This window comes from Melozone crissalis, unplaced genomic scaffold (genome assembly GCF_028551555.1).
Source record: "Melozone crissalis strain CALT ecotype California unplaced genomic scaffold, PUWL_Pcris_2 ptg000023l_1, whole genome shotgun sequence".
NCBI classification, from domain to species: domain Eukaryota; kingdom Metazoa; phylum Chordata; class Aves; order Passeriformes; family Passerellidae; genus Melozone; species Melozone crissalis.
The window spans coordinates 24,899,676-24,925,634 of record NW_026535801.1 but is presented as its reverse complement, the minus strand read 5'-3'; the positions used below and the strand labels follow the sequence as shown (position 1 = coordinate 24,925,634).

The 25,959-nt window shown below is 37.8% G+C and overlaps 1 protein-coding gene across 2 annotated transcripts in view; it reads left to right on the top strand.

The window, feature by feature from the left end:
• Nucleotides 1-19,170: 19,170 nt before the first annotated feature.
• The window catches only part of TANK (TRAF family member associated NFKB activator), a 28,411-nt gene continuing 21,622 nt past the window's right edge, over nucleotides 19,171-25,959 (top strand). The window contains exons 1-3 of one of the 2 annotated variants that reach the window (XM_054278389.1): nucleotides 19,171-19,291; nucleotides 19,841-19,979; nucleotides 24,144-24,283. In XM_054278389.1, coding sequence (XP_054134364.1) covers nucleotides 24,185-24,283 — 99 coding nt within the window. In that variant the 5' untranslated portion in view covers nucleotides 19,171-19,291; nucleotides 19,841-19,979; nucleotides 24,144-24,184. The remainder of the gene's footprint in view (nucleotides 19,292-19,840; nucleotides 19,980-24,143; nucleotides 24,284-25,959) is intronic. The other variant, XM_054278390.1, reaches the window with a different exon arrangement.

Here is a 25,959-nt window from a genome sequence, read left to right as displayed (position 1 = left end):
AAAAATACAGCATTTGAACCTTGCAATGAACAAAAGCACTGCCAGACCTCCCTACTGCCTTCTGTAGAAAATTTACATTAAAGAGCAAGATGTGTGAGATGAGTACACAACTCAAGTATTTAACTCAACATGCTTAAAAACATGTGAAATCAGAGTTGAACCATCTAGCAATACAAACAAGATCAGTGTATGGGTCTGAAAGCCAAGGTCTGAGGGATATTTCTTTTTTAAAACTCATCATTTATTTTAGCCAAAGATTATGCTTAGTGCTTTACAAAATGGAAAATAAAAGAGGCCCTACATTGAAATAGGCAACAGACAAACCTTGGCTCCTGGAAAGCAGAGCTAATACAGAGATTTGAACTACCACCTCTCTAATCCTGTATTCATAACATTTGGCAAAACTTATCTCAAAAGCAATATGAATTACACTTACATAAAAATCACAAAATTACCCCCCTGCTTTGTTACACAATTACTACTTCAGTTCTTATCTTTGTTGTGACAGTCCACCAGAGGTCTCAGACTTTGAGAGTTCACATACTGTACAAATACACTGAAAACATTGCTGACCATCCTGAAAATTTTACTTTGATTTGAAGAAAATGCGAAGACAGAAAGAGAAAAATGAAGAGTAATTTATTTATGCAGGGAGAAGTGGAGTATTAGTATACATAAAGGTATCAGAATGTGGTTTCTATTTTCATATGCTCATAATTTCTATGCAGAATGTATGCCTGGTTTTTTTCATTAATTTATTGTGATGGACAATAATTTTTTGGGCAACTTACATTGTTGTTTTTTGTTTGAGTTGTTTCTGTAGGGTTTTTAGCTGCAATTACTGTTTGAATCCTTACTGATGCAATGAGGTATGTCATTGCCACTGCTTTCCATGTCTTATACACATACATTTCTAAATGTCTTGTACTCAAAGATAGCTTTCGTTTTTCGGGGAAAATTGTATTACAGTGCACAGAAAGTACATTACAGAGGAGACATATGTAGGGATTTAATTCTTTTGTTTTCTGTTTCTTTTTTTCTCTTAACTTAAAGGAAAATTAATTCAGACAGAATGTCTAGAGTTGATCTCTGGGTAGGGAAAAACATGATTATTATTCATGCAGCAGTGTTTATTTCCATCTGTCACCATAGCAGTTCTTTTAATAACTTATTATACAATTAGTTCAATAACCTTCCTGCTCCTTTGCTACCACTGCAACATGAAACTCTCTTATTCCTATAATATTTTCACTGTCCACATTATACAATCCATAAGTAAATCTGTTTTCAAGGTTTTATTGGTATGCTGCATGTACTTCCTGTGTAGTTTCTCAGATTAATCTCCTAAACCTTAACCTGTTAACCTCTAGAAACTACACATGAAAAATACACATGTGGTGAATTGTGAGAGATGAAGCCAAGGACTATTTTTGGAATCTATTCAAATACTGCTAACCTCTCAAATAAAAAATAAGTTTTACCTCTGGAGAACTTTCTGGAATTCTTCATGAGGACATGAGGGCTTTCATTCAATCTTCAGGGAAGTGGCTGAGCTCCTTCAGATCAGCAGCTTCACCAAGGGAAAACTAATGCACAGGCCTTGTACTCTTTCCCAACCCCACAGGCTGAACAGGAAGTTTTATAGCAAAGAAAGGGCATACAGGATAAGTTTATATTTACAGAACGCATAGACCTTACCAAAACAAAACAGCAAGAACCAAGCAAAAGCCTGAAATGTTATTGGGAAAGGGAGAAGCTGGGAGTGGAGGGGAGAAAGAACATGAGACCAAGAGCATCTCTGCAGGAAAGGATCTGGGATCCTGCTGAACATGGAACGTGAATCAGCAGCTGGGCATTTGTGGGGACAAAGGCTGTATTAGCAAGGACATTTAGAAAAGCAATGTAGTATTGCTGCTCAGAGAAGTTAGGGAATTGCCACTGTTTTGAAATTTTTGGAACTTAGATGGGTGAGTTCCTCACGAACTGCATTCAACTTTGAAGTTGACTCTTGAGCATGATGTTGGGCTAAATAACCTTCAGAGGCCTCTTCTAACCTAAACAACCCTCTAATTGTAAGTATAATGCTTCAGAGATGCATCTTCTCTCATCATTGTATCTCATCTTTTTGTCTAGGGCTGCTTCATCAATATTCCTGCCCCTAGAGGAGCAAATAGGAACCTAAGAGTTTACTCTATCAGTTCTGTTCCTAATTTCCAGCCCATGTATCTCTAAAGATCTGATATCTCAACAATAATTTCCTGAAAAATCTTTCTCACAGAAATACAGAGAAAAAAAAAAAGTATAAGAATGTATTATCTAAGGAAAAATGTTTTACTTCTACTTGCCTAAAATGGTTGGGTTGGGGAGAATATATTTCCTAATCTATTTCCCCTAAAATATAGGGGGGTTTGATATAAATGTTTTAAATGATCACACTGTGCATGAGATTCATTCAAAATCTGTGTATAGTTTATAAATACAGAACATGGGAAAAAGCAGTTGTGACTGCCATCTGATTAAAACAAAAAAGAGGCCAGGGACATCCACGGCCTGTGGAGATGCAGATGAACAAATCAGATGAATAGATATTGACATTTCAATAGTTGCTATCTCAGTAAAAAAATACAAAAACCTGTTGGTGAGTGTTGTACTGCTGCTTTTTAGTTCTCATTGTAAGGCCAAAAAAACCACCCGTCTGCCATTCTGAAACTTTAAACAGTCTCTGAACAGGAAACGTAACTAAAAGTTTTATATCCGTAGCACAAACGAGAGCATCACACTACCAAAGAACCCAGAACTTTGCAGTTTTATATCTGTAGTGACTGATTTCTGCAGTACTGGAAGACTGAAAATGTATTAAAATTACTCATTGTGTCTGGTGTACTCCAGAAATGGCAATAAGCTTCTAAGTGACTCTGTGGATGGTCATCACTGAAGAAGACAGCTTTTCCTGAATTTACCTCTTCTCACTCAGTGTTTGAGAAGCACCCCTGGTTGCCTGAGATGAAAGCTATGGGATAGATATGGTGCTCTCCTCCTATCTCTCTCATAGGTCAGAATATGACACTTAAAGCTGCAGCATATTGCTGCAAAGACATTTCTGTTTTGTTTAGTTCAAAACAATTCAAAACTCATGATCTGAAATCTAAATGTGTTGAGAGATAAGAGAGGAAAGAAACTCAAATAAAAATAGGCATGCGATAAAATATATGTGTAGTGTTTCACTAAAAAGGCTTTCTTCCTGTTGTAAAATGAAGATAACCACGGTTTTATGGGCAGCTGGTAGCCCATATGCCAGAACTACCAGATTTGAGTAAAGGAATTTGGACTAATCTAGTAAGTGTGCTATGGGAGAAAAGGGGGGAGATCCTGTAGCATTTTATTATACCAAGTGAAATGCCAAGAAATGTAGCTATTTTGGCCTGACCTGAACGCATCACTGGGAAAAAAAAGGGACTCTGACCATATGAAACTTGATTTTCACCAAACCATGTATGATTTTTTATCTTCACTCCTTTTGTCAGACACAGACTCTTTTCTTTATCATATGTTACAGGACTTCAGTTCTTTTTGCTCTTCCTGGGTTTGGGGAGTTTGTTGCTGTTTGTTTGTGGTTTTTGTAATCAAGATGTTAGCTTCTTTATCCCATTGGAACTATAGAAAAAAAGGTACTTAAAGCCATGGAATTTGTGAATAAACAAGTTAGCTTCTTATAAAATCCATAGTTGATAGTAAAACTTTTATGTACTAATGATTATTTTTGTGCAAATATATTTGGATTAAATGTTTTCTTGCTATTGCTCCTTTTCCTGCAGAAGTTCCTTTCAGCATATACCCACAAACCTGACTTCCCACTGAAGTCTCCAGCCTGTATTATAATCTGCAAATAACAAAAAAGTTCTCTAAATGTCAACATATAAAATGATAACACAAATTGCTGTACTGAAGAGAAATTATAAACTGATTTAGATTTCTCTAAATTTCTCTCTATAGAACAATTACTATTTAATAGATGAAACTGAGGCTTGATGAATGTAAAGGAAATGTTTTCAAAAGCAGCTTATTCAGTCACCAAGAGATTACACATAGCAGGCAAACTTATCACACAATAAATTTACACCTTCATCAGATATCTTGTGAAGTCAATCATTCTCGCTTGAACATTGATTTACAGCACTGTGTTGATGGAGTCTTTTGAGTAAACTTCACTGGTGCAGGACAAAAAGACTGGAGCAAATCACAAAGCCTGATTTGCTGATCTGCCTGGAGGTTCCCCTGCTAGTACCAAAGTACAGGTCAGATGATGGCAATGATGGAAGAACTTGATGAAAAAATGCCTACTTTTGAGCAGTTTAGAAAGTCAATGGCAAATAATGAAGAGAATGTTCAGAATGTTTTCATTCCCTTGTGAATAAACCACAGAGCTTCCTCTCAAAGTGTACCCAGGTAAAGAAGTTGTCATCATTGATACTGGTACACTGGGTATAGGCAAAGAGAGCAGAAAATGTAGCTAGCATCAAGACAGAGTGTAGTACAAAACAGGGGTTATACCTATCTGCTGTTGCATACTAAATTAAAGAGTTGAAAAAAAAAAAAGAAACCAGAAGAAGTGAAGAGGAATAAAGAGCTTCTGTTTTTGCTGTGAATAAGTGGAATCTATGTACATTTCTGTGCACTAGAAAGGTTTAGGATATATTTATACTGGAAGCCATTAAGCCATCAAGTCTGTGTTTGATCTGCAAGCAAACAGAAACCTAATTAGAGTCAGGTAATTCTTGGTTATCCTAATTGGAAGAAACATTTTAATGAGACAGCTAGAAACTATCATGGAAACAAATGGCACTAGATTGTACACAGATCTGATAAACAGTAATGCTCTAAGCCAAGGTTCCTCTTTGGAGTGGCTGCAAATTTTAAAAGGGCAAAGCGTGAGACAGTCATGTGCTAGACCTCAGAAGGGAGTCAAAGCAGCTCCCTCGGGGAGCAGGAGTAACTGGAAAGTCACACGGAGAAACTGTTAGCAAACTGTCTGATGTTGTTTATTCATAAAGTATGTACTGAAAAAGACTTTGTATTACCTGACCAGAAAACAAAACAAAGAACCCCAAAACATTCTCAACCATTAATTAACTTCTTCATGTTACCATAAAAGGTCTCAAAACACTGGCTGTTTGCTTGGGTCAGGAAGCAATAATAAAGCCTTTTGCTAAGAACTACCTGATTTTGAGAAATTTAGAATATCAGTTCAAAATTTTTTAAAAAAAACTTAATTGAAGACATTATCAAACTTGGTAATGTGATACTCACTATAAAGGACCTTAGCAAGTCCCAGGCTATCTTAGCTCTGATGAAAAATCTCACAGATTGTTGCCAAAAGGAAAGAAAGATAAAAAGAGGTTGCAGGTAGTACTCTATCCATATGTGGCTGGTGAAAAAGAAGAAAAGGAGACAATGTAGACCAGGGTTGGTCATCTCTTAAGCAGAAGGTAAAATGGAACTCAATTAAAACCAAAATAAAACCTACTCTCTCTCCTTGCTAGCTCTGCTTTGTTAATATTACACCAAATCCCAAAATTAAATCAACTTGCTTCTAGACCAGGCAAGTGATTGACTGAACAATGTCAGGAGTTGAATCCATAATTCAAAGGGCAAGTTACATCCAAGCTGATGGACACCTAATAGTATTTAGTTTGTAGTCCTTGCCATCAATATTCTGTAGAAAAGACGCAGTGTGGAAGCCAGCTGTCATATGGAAATATTTTCAAAATAATTTTTTCAGGAAGAATTATGACAAGAAGAAAATCAAGAGTCCAAACCTATTTATGAAAATGCAATAAAAAACTCTTATGAAAATGTTTGTCTAGATCACACCATCCTATCTCTTTAGAAATTATGTGTTTGTAAATACCTCATTCCTGTACTTCAGGTAGGAATACAGATCTGCAGTTTACCAGATTCTCCTCCTTGCCTTTTCAGAAGATGGGCATAATATTTGGGTTTTTGCTAGTCAGCAGGAATTTTCCTTAATAATCATGACTTTTCAAACTATCTTTTAGAGACACCTTACATTGAAGAAAACCAACCAGCTCCCTCAGCAACACCAGATAAATCCTATGGTGTTAACACATGCCCTGTTTCTCAAGCTGATTCTCATTTGGTCGTCTGTTGTGGACAGGAACTCTCTGCCATGAACTCTGCTGCTGGGAACAGAGATCTGTGGGGCCTGCCAGCAGACCCTGCCAATGAAGACAGAAAGAAACAAGACATCCTTGGTGTCATCCTCAGTATTAGATTGCCTGCCCCACTCATCAAGGGGACCCATTTTCTGAGATCTTCCATCTGTTGCCAGTGTACCCCCACGAGTTTGTTCAGCTTTTTTTTGCTGCCCACATTTCTTTCCGTTTCAGTTCCAGTTCTAGCTCTGGTCTTCCTATTTCCATCCTTGCATGCCCAAGCAATGCTTCCATTTTCTCTCAAGACAGCCTGTCCATGTTCATACCTACTGTACACTGCCTTTTTGTAGTTGAGTTGCCAAGAGGAAATTATCAGAATGTGAATGGTAATTATGTGACATTACGAATGACCAAGAGGCAATCCAATTTTCAAGACTGTATTGATGCAAAATCTGATGAATCTGAGAGCATCGTCCAGAGATAAAATTTAAGTACTCTGTATTATTCCTTTCACTTTAACAACTCTGGGTTTCATCTAAAAGTTCACCACTGTCTCAATGGCCTAACACAAAGTCTTGAAATCCATTATATAAGAAAATTACTGGGAAAACTACAAACCTGAAATTTTGTGAGCAATCAAGAAGCACCATCTGTAATATTCTGTTAAAAGCCTATTATAAGAAAAAAACCCGTTGAGGTAATATGTCTATTGTTTTGATATTCAGAAACATATGATGAACCCAAATGCCAAACTAGGCATTTAATGAATCATGCTGTTTTATGATATACACACAAAAATTATGAAAATTAAGATCATGAGAAGACAGCACTTTTAATAATTTCCAAAACCACCTTTTCTATTTAACAGCATTTCAAATCTTTTAGTGCTTTTGTATTTTCCATGAGCCTATTTATATCCTTTGCATTATTCATGTAGACATGAATACTTACTTACTAGCAATGTATGCATGCTCATCCTCAAGGATTAGCAAGAAACAAGTTTAAAATAATAGGGAAATGGGACCTGAAGCACAGAGGAAAAATCCAAGAAGAACTGGATAACTTTAAGGTAAATGTCATTTTTCTAAATTAGTCCCCCCGCCCCGCAAACATCAAGTCAGTTTTCGTTTTCTAGAAGCCCTTTACTCAACCTTAGCCAAGCAGGGTTTTTGGGTTATTTTTAACATTACCCTACCACTAAATACAGCCAGATGTCAAAATGAAACGGGGGAGAGATAAAAAAGATAAAGAAATCTGCTAAAATAAGTAAATTTGGTAAAATAAATAAATTTGATAGTATAATAATTGTATATTCATTACCCTTGCTGCCAGGCCAACATTTGTAGGGCTCTCAAACATTGAAAAAATGTAAATAGATATTTGCTTTCAAATCAATTCATTTTCAAAACTTACCATTTTAAACAACAACAAGAACAATTTGGTTCAAACCCCCATCTAGTATATTCTGAATGCTGAGTGGATTTAAAGGTTCAGTTTGAGCTTTACACTGGAGGTTGTGAAGGCAGTGAGATCAGACAGTGAAAAATTTGCACTACAGAGAAAAGGCAAAGATGGCAGAGAAGTAACAAGCACTATGCAGGCTAGAACCCAAGAAATCCTCTCTTTACTTGCTATCACTTCTAGAATCTGCTTCAACTCATTCTCTTTTATTTTCCACAATCCAGTGTCCTTTGTTACTTTAATAGTCAAGAGCAAGAGAGCATCTTGGCAAATAGAATTTGTCTTATTACAACTGCAGCCACTCTCTAGAAAGAACTTAAAGCTAACAACAATCACAGCTCCTTCAGGTTGCTGCTTGAAAAATCAGAGAAGTTGCAATAGCTACACCATTCAAAGGCTAGGGGGTTTCTGAGGTACAAGAAGCAGAATATGAAGGAATGGCTGAGTTAGAGAGAGTTGGTGAGGTCTGGGTATAGGCAGACCAAAAACTGAGAAACTCTTATAAGACATGCAGAGGCAGCAGAGATGAAAACAGGAGGATCTAAAAGGAATGGAAGGGATTCTAAGGGGAAAAGAACGAACAAAGAAATATCAATGCATGCTGAAAGAAAGCAAGCTTTACCTAGCATTGCCCAGCTTTGTTGGCAAAAAAATCCCAATATAGAGTACTCTTCCTAAAATACCCTTTGCATATTAATTGATCACCAAAGGTAGGAATACAAGTGAAAACTGTATTTTTAATGTAACAAAATACTACTATTATAGATTAAATAACTGCTGACATCTCTCCATAATTCTTTTTTTTCATTATATTATATATCCATATTAACCTCTCATCAACTGCTGTTTTTTCCTGTAGTGAGATATATCCTCTCATTTCTTCTAATATAAAAGTGGCCAAGAGATTCATTATCACTGTTTATTATCATTATTCCTAATGATATGATGAGGTATTACCCATGGCATTTTATTGCATGTCTGCTCAAGTAGACTGGGAATTGCAGCAAGGTCCTGTTTAGACACTGAATGAACCCAACAGTCATGTTTAATAAGTCTTATGTTCTGTCAGAAAAAGCAGCTTATTACTAATGAGATGTATTGTGTTATTTAATACCCAAATAAAACTCTATTTCTCAAGTATGCATGCCTGGGGCACAAATCTGACAAACACTTAGGGAAGCAAAATGCTGTCCAAAGAGACAGTGATTAATAAAGACCAGTTGGGGGGGTGTTGTTTCCATGTTCTTAAACACTGGCTTTGATATACTTATTTTTTGGAGTGACTCCAGTATGAGAAAAGAGTCTAAGCATGCTAGGGAGAGCTTCAGGGAACCAAGGAACATTCACTGAGTCTCTGCCTACTGGCTGAAATGCTGACATCTTACATGGTATGTTGCTGGAAATAAGAAGAAAGCTTTGCTTAACTACCAAAGTGATGCCTGGGTGTCTTCTGTTTCTTTAGCTGGGGTAGAAGCATAAATAAGAATTATGTTGAACTAGCATTACATTTTGCATTTCATTTGCGTAACATTTTAGCCTAGCTCCATACTATGGATATGGCCTTTACTCAACAAGAATTTGTATCATTCAATTAACACCAATTTTCACAAGCCATCCTATGGAACAAAAACCATAACTGCTTTCCCCCTCTGCTAAGATATTAGTGGTAAAACCTAAAACCTGGTATATAGAATGATCTTACCCAGCTTTTTCACACCTTGGAACAGTCACATCTACAGAACTGAGTATTGGTTTTGTCATCTCTTTTTTCCTTGCTTTCTTCCACAAAAGTAGAAGTTCCTACATGGCAGAAATCCCTAATTGATCTGGAGATCCCAGCACCAACTCGAAATTGATGTTGCCTAGGGAAGTGAGTTTTATGTATTGAAGATTCTCTGAGTAGTTAACTTTACCTTTCCTACTTCTGCTCCATTTTATTTAAAGCTGGCCTAAATACTCCTGCCAGCTGTCCAGAAAACATAGCACAGCCCTCATCACAGAGGAGTCAAAATACAGGAGACATATTCTGGGAGAAATACCTAGTGGGTGTAATTACTGTTGATAGTTATTTTCAGATTATTTCCGTGTAAAAGGAAAAATTCCTACAGAAATTAAAAGAAAAATTATATATTCTATAGCAGTTACAAAGAAAATTAAAAATATAGAAAAATGCTATAATCTACTTTAAAATTATATGAATAATTATCTCCTATTTAATTCCTCTACAGCAAATTCCACCTAAAATTGGAATTTTATGAAGGTTTGTAACTTTGTGGTTTTTTCCTGTTTCCTAATTACTTACAAACTATTCAAATACATTTAGTTATATTTTTAGCTATTTTGAATACAGATGTGGTTTAGGTTTCTCCTTGAGACTGTCTTTTTTTTGTTTTGAAAGAATGCTATTTTAACAATTATTTACTTTTTCATCTAAATCAGTGTAATTGTACTGACTAATTTAAGCATTTTTATTGAAATGACAATCATTTTAAAAATAAAATAATTAAACCATACATCCGTTTTTAAATGGCTGACTTTTCTCTTGACACAATGGAAAAGAAACAAAATAATTATGTCTTTGCAACACAACTGCTGTAGCCAGACATTTGGGTTATGAGTTAATACACAACACATTGTCTGTAAGTGGCTTTATAGTGGAAAAAAGAGGTTTAATACTCAAGAAAGAGAATAAAATTATGCTTGATCCAGTCTGGTATTGCCCAAAACTAAGAAGGAGCTGACCTTTAGACTTGGGAAAGCAGAATGGGCATTGCATAAACTCTGGGGAAAGAGTAAGGAAGAGGTTGTACCTGTTTTGCAGCTTTTCATTGTTCCCAAATGAAGGAATATTAATTATGAAGCGTTGTTACATATTTTATGGCATTCTGAGTACACGTTCTGAAATCCCATGAGGCCTTGTTTAAATACAAATTAATCCTAAATTACTCTTAATTAGCATTGCTATAGTTGATTTTGCTTTTTCTGTTGTAAGGAAGAATACAGTATCTTAGACTTTTGCTTTTTTCAAATGTTAAAATATACGATGGAGGTGAAGAAGTGATTTCGGAGCTGAATGACTTCCTGGCAGGAGAGAATCTGACAGGATGGCATTTTACTAATTAAGAAGAGTGCTGGACTAACCAGATGGGAAAAATACGTACTGAAACTTTTTTTCTTTCCCACAATACAATGTAGAAATAATCAAGGACAATGAAGGGCACGCAAAGAAGAACTGGTAAGTAAGGAAATTTGCTAGCATAAAATAAACCTACAGAAATCAGATAATAACAAATACTGCTTTAATAAGATCAAACATTAAGTAGGAACAGAAGCCACTGATGTGAGCAAGACGTTTCTATGCTTCAGACCCATCTCTAACATAAATGCACAGTGTGATTTCTGGCAAGTTAGTCAGGACTACATCTACACAGACATTTTAGCTCCTAAACCTAGTATTTAGATATCATCATGATCCTTGAAAAAAATAAATGAAGGAGCTTAAGAGATTTTCCATCTCCTTTAGAGAAAGAGGAGATAAAACAAACCCCCCTAATGCAAGGGACAAAGCAAGAAATACACTTCAAAAAATACCAACATGCAAAATAACAATAAGAAGGTTTTTCTAGATAAATTAAGCTCAATAAAGTTACTAATGAGTGTAAAAGAATGTAAAAAATGGCAAAATCAGAAAAGTCAAAATGGGATAAGTAGCAATGCGGAAGAAGGATGTATTCCTGTAATACATTCATAGCAAGACAAAGACAAAGGAAAGGGAGATCTGCTACTCAGTGGAGAAAAATATTATTAGAGATGATGTCAAAAAAGCGCATACCTTTTTTACTTTTTCTCACTAGAAGGGTCAGCCTCAATCAGCTGGCTAAGTAGTCTCAGAGACAAAGGAAAGAGAACAAAGGACAGGGCAATAACTTAGATAAAATATTTTCAAACCAGCTGAGTTCGAACAAATTCCTTTCAGGATACTTAGAGTACAGAATAAAAACATTTTGGAGTCATTAGCAATAAATCTTTGAGAACTTGTGGAGAACAGATGAGCTTCTAAAAGAACGAAAAAGGACAGATGTCATGTTTATCTTTAAGAGCAGAGAAGAGAAGAAATCAGGAAATTACATACTGTTCTGTCTTTCTTCCTGAGAAAAATACTGGAGCAAATAATTGAACAAGTTTCCTTAAAAACTTAAGTTTTTGTCCCGTTTTACAGATATAAAACAGTCAGCATGTATTTGTTGAAAACTATGGTGGAACGTCAGCTGGATCATGTAGTCCAGTTTGTTCATTGTACCTTGTGGAAAATGTGGTTCAACTGAAGAATAATTAGAGATTTAGAAAAAAAAATCTGTAAGAAAGAACAGAAGGTCCCTTGGGAGGCTGTGAAATCTTTATCACCAATATAGATCTTCAAAACAGGCAAACATATGTTAGAAATGGTTTAGGTAAAGCTGATGCTGCCTTTGGCAAGGATGGTATCTTCAGAGGGCTGTTCTAGGCACCAGTAAAGTAGAAAATCAGTCAGTAAAACTGATTGTCAAAAGCAGGAAAGTGGGAATGACCTACTGCCTGCTGTGCCAAAAAACATGTAAACATTGTTAAAAGGAGACTGGAACCCAAAGATTGTTGTAGTCAAGAGAGAAATACAGTCTCTGTGATCTCTCCCAATTAGTCCATGCAAAATCTAATTCTCATCTCCAGGAGATGTGACTAGAAAGGATTCAGAGCTACAGAGTATTACCCAGAGACAGCAGCTATACTTAAAACACTGCTTTTCAGCAAGCTCTACATTCTGTGTAGCAAAGTTTTGTACCAGAGGCTGTAGCAGCCTCCGCGAAGCCACTGGTACCATAACCACAAATTCCTTTTCTGATTCTTGTCTTCAGCTACTCTACCATCTGTCAACAAAGTAGGAAGGGATAGGTTGGAAGATACATGTGTGTGAGGGGTGGGAATGATAGAACAATACTTTATCTGTCCATTGCCTCTGAAGAATTTGGAGAAAAAACTTGAGAACGCTTCTTTAAGTTCCAGGCCATAGTGTAGGTCACATTTTTTAAAAGAGTGGTTTAGAGACAGCTGTCAGTGTGGACAGAAAGGTAAGGCCAAGCACCAGGAAAGGAGGTTTGCTGGTACTTCATTTTCTTACTCCCAACCAACGTGACATGTATGATTTTATCTTTCCTGGTTTTATCCCTCATATTAAGAGCTGCCAAAATGGCCAAAACCTGTTCAAATAAGAGTATTTGAAGGAAGAAAATAATATGAGCAAAATGCCACTTTGAACATGCCATTCTAGACCCTTGGTATATATCTAAAAAAGTAAATTGATAATTAATAAATACAAATTAATGAATAATTGCGTTTATAAGACTGGAATTATCCCATTCTAATTCAGATCTCTGCTACAAGCCAAAATTCTCTTACATTTTTACTTCCAGAGAGCCAACAATAAGTGGATACAATGCTAGAAGAGCAGGTGTGTTTTCACTCAGAGGAAGCAGCTACGGATAGGAAAATGTCTTAGCAGCTGATGTATCAGAAGACTGAAGCTGTGCCAGACGAAGTGAGTGTGTGCATGTGTGTGTGCACATGCATCTTGCCACTAATTATGCAAAAAGGCCCAAACCCATTGATCATGTGTTTCTCTCTCTACTTCACCAGGAGTAAATCTTGAAGTGTGATAGCTCATCTAGAAAGTCAGAGTTATTACCATTGATGTAATTTCTGTATTAGAACTGACAACACACAATGAATAATATTTTCTTTTCTTGATGTTTTGTACATATATTCCTGTTTACTGCATGGTAAGAACAAATATCATTTGCAAGAAGCTGGTCTGAATTTTTATTATCATTAATTCCTCTTAGCTTCACAGATGATGAGACTTTATTCAACCCAGCACAGTGTCAAAACACGATGAGCTACACAGCACATGGCTTCAAGATTTCTTTGCTTAGAGTTGGGAAAGATTTACCACAAAATTCAGCAGGCACAGCTGCTGATTTCTCCTTGGTGCATGCAGATATCAAGAAATTTTAGTTAAAACTTGAGCAGCCTGACTGCTCAATGACTGCTCAATTTTATATATTTTTATTTTGGTTTGGTTTTGGGTTTTTTTTTTTTTTTGTTTATTCAGTTTAGAACTTCATTGCAATGGTACATTTTGAGACTTACAAAAACATTAATCTGAGATTCTTATTTTGTCTTGCCACTCTAAGTAGTCAAGCTCAGATCCACCAGACTCTCACAGGAAGATTATGACTGAGAATCAAGAAAAGTGCTTTGTTGAAGTCACAAAACCACCTTTTCATTTATACAAAGATTTAAAAATTAAAATGAGGAGTTAAACTATATCACAAAAAAAAAAAAAAGATTACAGAGATGAATAATTCCAAAAACTTTTTTTCACTATAGTGGTTTTGTTAAAAGGTTACACAGGAGAAGAAGTGACCTGTGTATTTACACAACAAACCTTCTGTTAAGCCTCGTGAGCAGTTACAATACTATGCAGCTGATCTGCTGGTCATCACATTTCAATTAGAAATGCAGTCAAATTATACACAGCATATTTGAGAGAAACCAGATTAAATATCTTTTAAAAATTTGCCCAAAGGTTCTATCTTTCAAATGGATATTCTCAAAATATTCAGAAATAATTATGAATGAATTTTCTAAGATCTTTTGGAGCTTCTGCAATAGTAATGTTCCCTATACTTCTACAGAATTCGGTCTTTTACAGGAGGTTGTTTAATGTAGAGAAATTCCTACACATTTTTATCAGCATGAAGTCATTAACGTAAGAACATATGCCACATTGGTTCAGACCCATCTTCTCTTCAGCAGTGGCTAGAAATCAATGCCCTGGGAAGAATGAGAACAGGGCAAGCATATGTAATACTTCCTCAGAGTCTTCTCCCAGCTGCCAGCTATTTTCAGGTCAGAGAACTTCCTGAGATTGATGCTGCCTGTCTCTTTAGTTTCCCTCATCGAATCTCTCAAGTATTTACTTGTCCAATCTCCCCCTGAACACCAAAATTTTCACATCCTGAACAGTTCTGACAAGAAATTCCAGAGGTGTACTACACAGGTCCATTAATGTAATGACTTTTCATCAACAGCTGTCTCCTCCTTCTCCCCAAACTTTGGAATTCTATGGCACTACACAAAAAAAAATAATACTATGGAATCTGTGGTCTTGCTGCATGACACAGCTCCCCTTTTTGTAGAAGAGCAAAAGAGGTCATAAGATTCCAGAAATTGTATGTTTCAATTCAAAACATCTTCCTTGACTTCTTCCACTCTTACTCCACACTGAAAACCTAAATACAAGCTTGGAATCAAGAAACATTCAATAAATAGTGCAAAGGCTCTGTTTATCAATCATGTTTTCCTATATTAGATACAGTATATAATGTAGTTCTCTACAAATGAGTTATCAAAATTTAATGAATTTTAGCATGGAACAAAGGAAAAAGGCCTATATAATGTAGTTAATACCATAATATCTCACTTTTTCACATTGACAGATCTAGGGAATTGATGATTATATTTCTAATTTCCTGAATACTTGCCTCTATGGCAATAAGGCACTCATGCTAGAACATTAATTTTTCAAGGTGGTTTCCCTACATTGCTCTACAGAACTCAGTTTCGGTGGTTTGAGGGGAAGTGAGGAGAGACACAATTACAATAAAACAGAGCTTAAGGGTCTGCCTAACACAGTTTATTTGGAGCTTAACTAAGAATCAGTGGATTGGCAATTCTTCTCAAAGAAGTAATAGACTCCCCCTTTTTTACTCCCTTTATGTGTAACACAGGTTATATTCTATATAGAGGAACAGCATTTGTTTTCCAAAGCTGTTGCTACCTTCTTTTGGTGTCATTATCATCATGGGCTTTTTCTTCACAACATATAAAAAAGTATGCATTATATTTGGTCCAACAGTTGGTCTGTATGTTAGGTGTTCCCATGCATGCAGGGTTGCCTGTTCATGCACTGCTCCTTTTTCATGCAGGGTAACCTTTCTCCAGGGTAGGGAGCCTCCAGAAATCATTGACATCACTTACAGAAATAAAGAATATTGCACTGGGTTCAAAACTGGTTTGCAGGCTGTTTCTGCTAAGGTCTCTGTTTCAGAGAACGACTCTCTGCACACTCTTGCATTTAAGGAAGTTCTTCAGTTGGGTATTTCTCAGTGGAAGTTCCCAGCTAATATTAGTCATAAGAAGCACAAAACCACATTTCATAATCCTGTTGATACTCCTCCAGGCAACATAAAGATTGCCTATACTTTTACAAAAGAAATGAGAAAAGAGAATCCAAACTTCTTGTTCCTACACTTTGCAAATATAATGAGTAAATTAGACTTATCAGCTTCAGCATTCAGATACACAGAAAAAGTAAACGACATTACCTTTATGTTGCTCATAGTGCTCCAAATCTGTGTGTCTGCATTTTGGTTAAGTATCCTTTAGTTTCTGGAATACAGAAACTAATTTTGTCTGTTAAACTTATAGGCAAATGACATACTAAGGTTTACACAGGCTCATCAACCACTGTTCTTGATGTTGGGGGAAAAAATGATCAGCCTCAATCTCCTTCACACTAAGGAATGACAGCATTTGGTCTAAATTAATCCACAGTTCTCATTTTCTGACCAGGAAAGGCATTTCAAGATCAAAACACGCTTCTTAAAGCACATTTTGTTAAAGCAGCAATAGATTAAAAGAACGGTGAAACACCCCAGAGCAACAGAGACTCTTTCAGCACCTAGGACACTCCTTTGGGATCACAGTCTCTAAGTTCTGGAAAAGGTTTAACATCTGACGTGAGCCACCTAGCGTCTGAACGAATGGCTACATTAAACTTGCAACAAACATTTTAACCTCTTTCTAGCAGAAGCCAATTTGCATTTATAAGCTTAGAGAGTCATAAAAAGGAATCAGATGAAACCTTTGATGAACTACAGCCCTTTGCCAGGTGCTCCAGCAGCAGCATCTCCCAAAAGCAGTGAGTTCCTCCCCAGACCTCAGCGCAGTGTAACCAACGAGCAGTGTTAACACATCAGCAGACTAAGGAAAACTCCTGTTAAAACACCATTTCAGAAGTAATGTAAAACAGTAAACTGCATATGCATGATGTAAGTATTTAAATAGGCTGTTTGACCCACTGAGCACAAACTCGAATTTTCATGATGAAAAAAGTATCAACTTGCTTATTCCCAATCACCAAGAAAAAAAAACAAACAAAAAAACCCAAACAAAACCCCCTACCAACAACAACAACAAAAACTCTCACTCTAAATTTCTAAGCATAAGTAGTCAAAGTAAGACTTCCTCTGACTCTGAACACAAAGGGAAATAAAGTATTAAAATACAAGAAGCCCTGCGCCACCACTCCCAAATCCAAGATAAGTGGTCTGCAACTGTTTTTAAGATGAGTAGTTTCCTAAAATCCTAAATAATTTTTAATACACTGATATGTGCTGCCTCTTTCCAGCTATCTTGTGAGGATTACATATAGGAAAGCAATCTTGCCTTGACAATGACATAAAAGTTTGAAATATTGATGTGGGGCAGAAATACAGAAAACTGTTCCTGAAATAGCTGTAGGGAAGGGAGTACAGAAACAGAAGAGGAAGGAGCAGAAAAACAAAAAAAAAGAAAGCAAGATGAGGAAGAAAAGAACAAAAAGTAATTTAGTCATTGACCGTAGAGCAGAAAATGCTCAAAAAGATCAGATATCAAGTTAGCTATGAAATAGAGGGTTTGTACTATTTTCATGGGTATTTTTCTTTTCTTCTGTTTAATTTTTTCAAAGGTTTGAAGTCTCTAAGATTATCAAGATGGGTTACTGTAAAGCTTCTAAAATATACCTTGTTGTTTTGGGGGAGGAAATGTAAAGAAAGAAGGCACTAAATAATGAAGAGAGAGGAAAAAACAGCTTCTCCCATGTTTTACTGTGAAAGAATATTACTGAAAAAGCACCAAGAGATTAATGCATGTGATTTGAAAAGTCATGTTTGTAGACAGTCGTCAGTTTTGAGTTGCTGAGTTTAAGACCTTCCCAGCAAATTTACATTAAGTACATTCCTAGAATTAAATAAACAATTTTTCCTCCTAAAACAACTAACGTGCAATGATAGTATTTCAGAGGTGGTATACATGTTATGGCTATTTGAATTCAGGTAGCCATAATTTTAATTGAGGCATGTTTATCATCAGAAAACACCTACTTGTACTTTTCTGCACATTATCCATTTTAAATACAGCAGCAGTTAAATTATATTGCATTTATTGATCTGAATTTTAAAAATGCAGGTTATATTTCAGCTGAATATCCATTAGAATTTTAAGAGCATAACTGCTTGCCAAAACTGACTAAAAATTTAACATGTTGAATTAAAAGAGAAACAATAGACATTTTTCCCTACCCCCTAATTTATTTTTTTTAGACCCCGTTGAATGAAACCTTAACTTGGACGTCTCAAGCACTGTCTCTGAAAAAGGAAATTGAATTCCCCTTTCTTGAAAATGTGCGAAAAGAGCAAACTCTCTCTGAATCTTAATAGTTCATTAGGACCTCACCTGAAACTCTTAAAAATGGCCAAACAGGAAGTATATGTATAGGCTCATTAAACTATCTGCCTGTAAGTCTCTTTAGCCTTAGTACAGGCCAAAACAGACCAAAAGAGTTGCTGAAGTCTTTGCAGGAAAGATAAAATAATTATAAGAGAAATAATCTTCAAAAGAGCATAGAGACCAACACCTGGCTACTTTTTCTGTGGCTATGTTTGAGCTCAGTCCCCAAGCTTCCAAGGGCAGGCGCCCAGGGTAGATAGGTTGTAATAGCCGGAATGCAAGTTCTGATCGGTGAGTGGGCAAAGCAAAAAGCTCTGCCCTAGAACAAACACCGCAGCTCGGGTGCATGGGTATGTTCCCTGGGGTTCAGAGACAGCAGAGATTAACTCAAAATCTGTACTGCTTCTGTGCCGCTGGCTCTGCGATGGTATCCTGCGCAAGTATGTAGCAAATGCCTCATGTTCTCCCATCAGCTCCCATCCTCCTACACACCGTCAGGATAGAAAGTTGTACTTATACATGTGACCTGAAGAGAGAAGGGCTTCAGGCAGGAGCAAAATTAAAACTGTTTGTTTCCATTATATTCCTACTTATAGTATTCATTGCCTGCATGAAATAAACGCAGGCAGAGAAATGCCTCTCTAGTAACCTACAACAGACCCTTCAGAGAGAAACTACCGTGAGCATGAAAAGTATATTACAAATGTAACTAGTGTTATTTACAAATCACAGACAGAAACAGGAGAGGCCTGGGGACGTCGGGAGCAGCGCAGAGGCTGCTTGAGAAGTCTTCTGCAGCCTGAAGAGGAACTGCCCGACAGCCGGGGGCAAGCGGACAGGCTCCCAGCCTTGCGCGGGGCGGACGAGGAAGGCGCCGTCCCTGCGCGAACCCGGCGGCTCCGGCGGCCGCTGCCCTGCCCTGCCCCGACCCGGGGCCGGCGCGGGCAGCGCCCGTCACAGGGCGGGGAGAGGCACGGCAGGAAGTCGGTTCTGGTTCCTGGGTTAAGGCGCCCGGGCAGGAGCGAGCGCCCTGTGCCGGGAGCGGCCGCGGGCTCCGTGCGGCGCTCGTAAGTCTGAGTCGCTTTGGAAAGCACGCGCTCCGGCGCTGCCGCGGGAGCGCGGGGCTCGGCCTGGGGCCGCAGTGCGCGCCAGGGGATCCCGAGCCGGGGCTCCCGGGCCGCGCTTCCGCCCCCCGCTCCCGGCGGCGCCGCTTCCCCCTCGACGCCGCTCGGCCCGGCTCGGGAGCGGGGCCGGGGGCGCGTCGCTTGCGTGCGGAGGCGCTCCGGGAGCGGGGAATCGGGGGACGGGAGCAGCGGGCTCGCTGCCGGGAGGCGCTGGCCCGGGCGGCGAGCGCAGGAGCAGGAGCAGGAAGAGGCGGCTGCGCGGCGCGGGGAGCGAGCCCCAGCGCTGCGGGAATCGCCGTCCCCAGCCCTGAGCGCACCGGGGCTGCCCCGCGCTAACCCTGCTGTGCCGTCAGGGGCTCCTGCTGTGTTAACGACGCGCCCCGCCGTCGGGCAAAGCAGGAATTGTGTCTACTCAGAAAAAAATAAGGGAAAAAACAAAACACATAAAAGTTCAATGAGCTCTCAGTCTCTCACAAATGATTATCTCAACAGGGTTCCTGTTCCCAAGATGATGACAGTGTAACTTTAAAAATATAGCAATTGAAACATCTGTTTTGAGAGCAGAAATATGTAGAGAAGTACTTTCGGTTGGATGGCCCCTGTGTTCTCATCTCTCATGAAACTATGAGAGGTAGGAAAGTGTATTATGAATTAATGTGCATATGCACATGATTAGCTAAAACCTTTGTTTCACAATTTAATGGCAATATGAAAATAGTATGGCAATAGAGGCAATATAAAAACTAGTATGAAAACTCTCGTGAGCTGTGAGCTGGGACTGCAGCAGAAATATGTTGCTAATCTTTGTGTTGGAGCTTTTTTGGCATTTGATTAAGAAAATGCATATTACTACTTTTCTTCCCCCCACCTATATAAGCAAAATATTTCTGATTTTAAGCAAGTATTTTATATAATCTGCAGATTTCATTTGTTGTTTACTTAGAAGTTTGTCTTAAACATTAGGTGTATCCAGTGGTTATCCAGTGTACAAGTCTTTACTCAAATATGAAATTCCAGTTGTCATTGCCATAGCTCCAGCAGCATAGCACTCACAGGTATTCACACTTGCAGGACAACTTCTGTAACTAATGTCTTAATTCTGACCCTCTTTGAATAAATGCAGCATTTTGTAGTGCTGCATTTCTGCTGACTATATATTGCTGTTAATGATTGTGAAAGCCTTTGGGATCTAATGAATATCCACAATGTAAGGTGCTGAAGATCAGGATTGTCAGCTTTGAGCTGAATTATGTTCCAGCTGCCATTTGGATACAGCATAACTAATCATAACTGATTAAAATAGTGGGGATATTTGGGTTGGGTTTTTTTTGTTTGTTGGTTTTTGGGGGGGGGGGTTTAGGGGTGTTGGGAGGGAGTTTTTTCCTCTTCATTGGATGCAGGGAGAAGGGTAAATGACAAGGAACAGTTGGCAAATTCCCTGATAAATATTGATGCCTATGGAGGAGAAGCAGGAAAATGAGCCAGTTTTTCTAACTGCAAGGAGTTCTGGATATGAGACAGATAACATAAGAAGCAGTTATTTATTCCAGCAGCAGGCAACCCGGGGTGTGACTACAGAGTAGTTTAATCCAATCTAAATGTAGACTGCGGCAGTCCTGCCCACGGCTAGTCGCATGTTCCCACTGCCTCCTTGTGCTGGTAGTAGTGCTCCAGCAGCCTTGCAGTGAGCTAGCTCCAGTTTTAATTCCGAGGTTGATTTTTTTAGGGGGTTTGTTGTTGCTTTTTTGAGGAAGTAAGGAGCTACTTTGGCATACTCAGCTGTGTAGCATAGAAGTACTGATAGCGGGACCAGTAAGCAGCAAAAATGTGCGGCCAGAGGTGTGGGAAGGCTGGCCTATCCTTAGTGCAGACTTGTGACACTGTTACACAACTGTGACTTCGTGTTACAATTCAAACACATAAAACAGTGCTGCTGTTGAACACAGCTCTGTCTGCGTATTGCTGATTTCTGTCCCTGTGCAGGCTCCCTTGTGTTACCGTGCCATTTGAAGTGGTCTGTGGATCTGACCTGCATTAAAACTAATGCGGCAAAAATACATTTAGTGTTTAGTTTTAAACTGGATTGGTTTGCTGATACAATTTACAGAAAGGTTGCTCCTGCTGGAAGAAAGGGAAGGGTAGGATCAAAGAAGAATGTCTGGGGTATGGGGCAAATATAGGACCAATTCTTCTAGTTACAGTGCCATCTTAAAGTGTCACTAGTAATGACTTTCATTGACCTTTCTTTGCATTGAGTCTGAAGTTTAGGGAGCTACCAGTAAATTATTTTTCCATCCAAAGTAGAAAATCAGTTCTCTCTGCTGGATCAATTACTTTTGATACCATCAGCCCAAATGACAGAATCACTGTTTGTTAATATTCCCATTTACAATGAATGACTAAAAGGCTGGAAATCAGGTATAAGTTTTAAATACTGCTGTTCAAATGGAGATTTGAGTTTGCATGAATGAAATTAAAACCTTCATTTTCTGTGAACTGTGAGTCACATGGAGCTGAGCCCTATTCTCTCCATTAGAAGCTGAACATAGTTTTTTAGATCCCATTGTAGTCATTTTTTGAAGTTATCTCATATGTACAGGACATGCCATTTACTAGGCAAGTTGTTAACATTGGAGGATTTCAGACAAGTACAAAATCAATACTGATGCAAACTTCACAAGATTTTAAAGATTGTGAGAAAACGCTTTCAGTCACTTTCAGCTATAACAATGCTCTCTGCAGTTTAGCACCTGTCCCTGAAGGCAAATATAATATCTGATTTTATTCATTGAACTACACAGAACAGTCCTCCATCTGAAAAGGAAAGAAAGCCTACCCATTTAGTCAAAGGTGTGCCCCAGATATGAGCATGAATATTCCATTTATTGAAGGGATACCATTTCAGGGAGGAAGGAGGTGGATGAAGTAGCCTGTGTTACTAACAATGCTTTGAGACACTATGCACTGTTGGGGATTATAAACTACTGAACAAAACAAGTCAAACAAACAAAGCCTTTCATGTGAAACAATGTAGGCCTTTTATGCAAAATTTGTAAACTTGGATTTCAGTAACATTTATGACATCAAAGGATCCCTAAAAGATTCCAAGTCGTTAAAGAATTTGCTTTGCTGCTATTGAAGTACAGCCAACCCAGAGGTGAGATACAATTGCTTTTCCTGTCAGAACATACCAGTAAAATAAAATTTGCAGGACAAAAAAGTGTGATGTTCATACAGTAGTCTTTTGAACCTTTTAGAAAAATTAGACCACCTTTGTGTATTCAAGCCCTATGATAGGGAATATATTCAAAAGCAAGGAAACATGAACAAAATCATCAAGCTGCAATCTTCAGAATTTTGAGCAGTGTCCAAGGCAAGTTACCCTTATACTCTTCTTGCTGGGTTTATCCTCATGTCACTTTCTTTAATAGTATTTGTGGTTTATGCATAATCCCGGGAGGTAGTGAGAGATGATAGTGGCAGTCCACGCTGCTTTAAATAAGAAATAGATGAGAGAAGAAATTGCTATTTTTTTTTGCTCTGGGGTGGGGGTTGAGACTTGACTAACTTGTTCTCCATTGTACTTGCATTATGCTAAATTTTGATTTTAAAATTAGTATCATATATTACTGTAGAAGCAAATGGCCTGTGTTTGCAAAGTTCTTGAAATTGGAGTCTGACATTTAGTAGTGTTCTAGTCTCATGTGTCAAAGTTGATAGCTGTAGTTTTGGCAGTTGTTACTGAAATTGTACACAAAGCATAAAAAGTTCATAATATTGGATAAAAAGGTCCAAGTCTTGATAATTTGTACTGGTTGGTATCATTGATTTTTAGATAAAAGATGTTTTAACTCTACCTAAGGGCAGCTTGTTTTGATATTTTCAAATTTAGCACAGAATGGGATAGGTTTTTGTGACCTAATTGAGTTTTTATCTTTTTGTTTCTGAATGCTGATGGGAAAGATGTGTGCTAATGTTTTTACAAACAATTCCATGGGTGAGGGTATGGATGTTAAGATCTTTGAAATGGATCTTAATGTCTTTACCAACTTCCGGCAAGTTTGTTGCACAGCCCAGACAGTTTGAATCCTGAAACAGACAAATGGGTCCTTACAAGCCTGAGTTTCTGAACGCCAGGGTAAAATGACAGGTTTAAGGGGGAATATGTGGTAGGGAGTTTGGAAAGGCTGTACCTTCCTAGACCTCAGCCAGTGGGGTAAGGAAGGGGGCAACGTGTGGCCGGGAGTTCAGGATAAAAGGAGGCTGCACGTCCAAAACTGAGAGAAAACCCCATGGGCATGTGCCCCAGGGACTCTCCCTCCCTTTATTCTAATCAAGTTGCAGGACTCTGTCTCTGGACACTGGCTTTCCATAGCATGATTTTTCCACAAAATGCAAAAAGCTGAGTTTAGCTTTGCTCATTAATGCTGTCTTTATTTCACAATTATGCAAATGTTAAACTTTTGGAGATCGTATAAAATCCGGTAACTGGTAATCTGCACCAATTTTAAGTCTTAATCTTAAACACTGGAATTAAAGATACATTTATACATTCTATACATCCAGAATTGGACTAAGAGTTAAGCTACTTTTATTTGTCTGTTGTTTAAACCCATCCCTGGACATAAAATTAAACATTGAGGTGAACAGAGCTATAGTTCAAGTTATGCTGTTAATGGTCAGATATACTGCATGTATCAGTTGAATACAACAGTGGTACAAGTCATGCTATATATGACTTTTAGTTATATACTGCTGTTTCTTAGTGTTCTTTTTCCTTCTGATTACTTTTCAGGTCTGTTAACTTGACCATGTGATGAAACAACATTGGGAACTATGGACAAAAACATTGGAGAGCAGCTTAACAAAGCTTATGAAGCCTATCGACAGGCATGCATGGAGAGGGACCATGCTGTGAAAGAACTACAGCAAAAAGTAGGTGTCGGAAGCTAAATTCCATCTTTAAAGCCATCCTTCCCATGGGGGATGGTAGTAGATGTAGATACCAGTTTCACTTTAACTATGTACACTTTAGTGCATCTGTTAAAGTTGGAAATTGCCATTATGAAACCATGTCAATACACAGCAAAGCAAGTCACTAGGCTATGAATTTAGTAGGTGGGTTTCTGGTTTTTGACCTTAGAATTTCTATTTGTATTTTTTATAGTTTTAAAGGTTGGAAAAGTGTTGTCTGTTTTGGAGGGTTAATGAAGTAAATGCAGCAAAAATGTATATAAAATTTTCCTTACTTTAACAAAGTAGATTTTGGAATTTAATTTGCACTCTTAAAAAATAATTTTTTATATTATTAATGTAAATAGCTTAAATTAAACAATCTTTGTGACAAATGTACCTGAAAGTTGCTAGAATAAGTATTCCTCTTTTAAAAATAACCAGTACATTTATTCATTAATGGAGTAACAGAAAGTTTCTGGAGGCATTCTGACCACCAAGAAGCACATTTGAAGTTTTAGTTAGTCTGTTGCAGAAAACGTTAGTTCAGTCAAAACTCCTCTGGAACTTCTCAAGTAGGACAGCATATTTCAAAGCTATCAGGTTTGGGCTTTGTCATAGTTTTTTTATCATACATATTCTGCCCAGCAATGGAACCTCTGTTACAGGAAAGCTTGAATGTTTTCATTGCTACAGGACTTTCTGATACTCAGTAGAGCTGGTAGGCTGGGACTTAGCTCAGGGGCCAATGAGCCATATTCCATGTCAAGTTATGGAGCAGTAGTAGAATTGGAAGCAGGGAAGGATCTAATAGAGAATATTCTGATATCTGGGTCCAATCTTGCTATCTCCTTGCATGGCAAAATTAACTCGCCAAGGCATCACAGAACAAACACATTTCAAGTCAGTCATGTGTGCAATCATCCACTGTACAGTCTGTCTCTATTCATAGTCTTGCAGCAGTGCTGGTGTAAATCTGTAGAGGTCTCTTTACATAACAAGCATAAGTAGTGTGATTTTTGTGCTGAAATTTCAACTAATTAACAAAAAGCAAGACATTTTAGAATGTTTAGGGATCTTTTAAATTCTGTCTCTTAGGGTGAGCTATTAACTATTTGAAGAAAAGCCAGTTAATACTCCTGAATAATCTAAAACTACATGAAAGAATCTTCTGAACAAGAAACAAGGCATTGAGTGCAAGATGAGATAGTCCTTCCAAGATCCAGACAAGAAAGCCAGAGAAGTGTGAGATCATCACTGCTAAGTGAACTAAATGCTTGCAAGATTGCTTTCTGCATTTTCACTGGTTCAGAAATTAAAAATCTAAAGCCTTTGGTAAAGGATTACTACCAGTTTAAATCTTTGTCCTAATCAAACTTTCAGTTGAATTTTATGATTTCAAAAGGGAACAAAAATATTTTTTTCAAGAAGAGTTGATACTAAAATTACTTGGGTTTTATTATTTTTGTTGCTTTTTTTGAACCAAACTCCTCTGTTTTTTGAATGACCTTTGTACAGTGCTTTACTCTAGTAACTTCCTCTGTTCATTGTGTGGCCTCCACACACTGTTGGATTGTCCACCATGCTGTTGTTAACAGTTTACTACTTAAGTTACCGATAGGCCACTTGTTTTGCCAGTCTCTAGAGCTGGGAGCCAT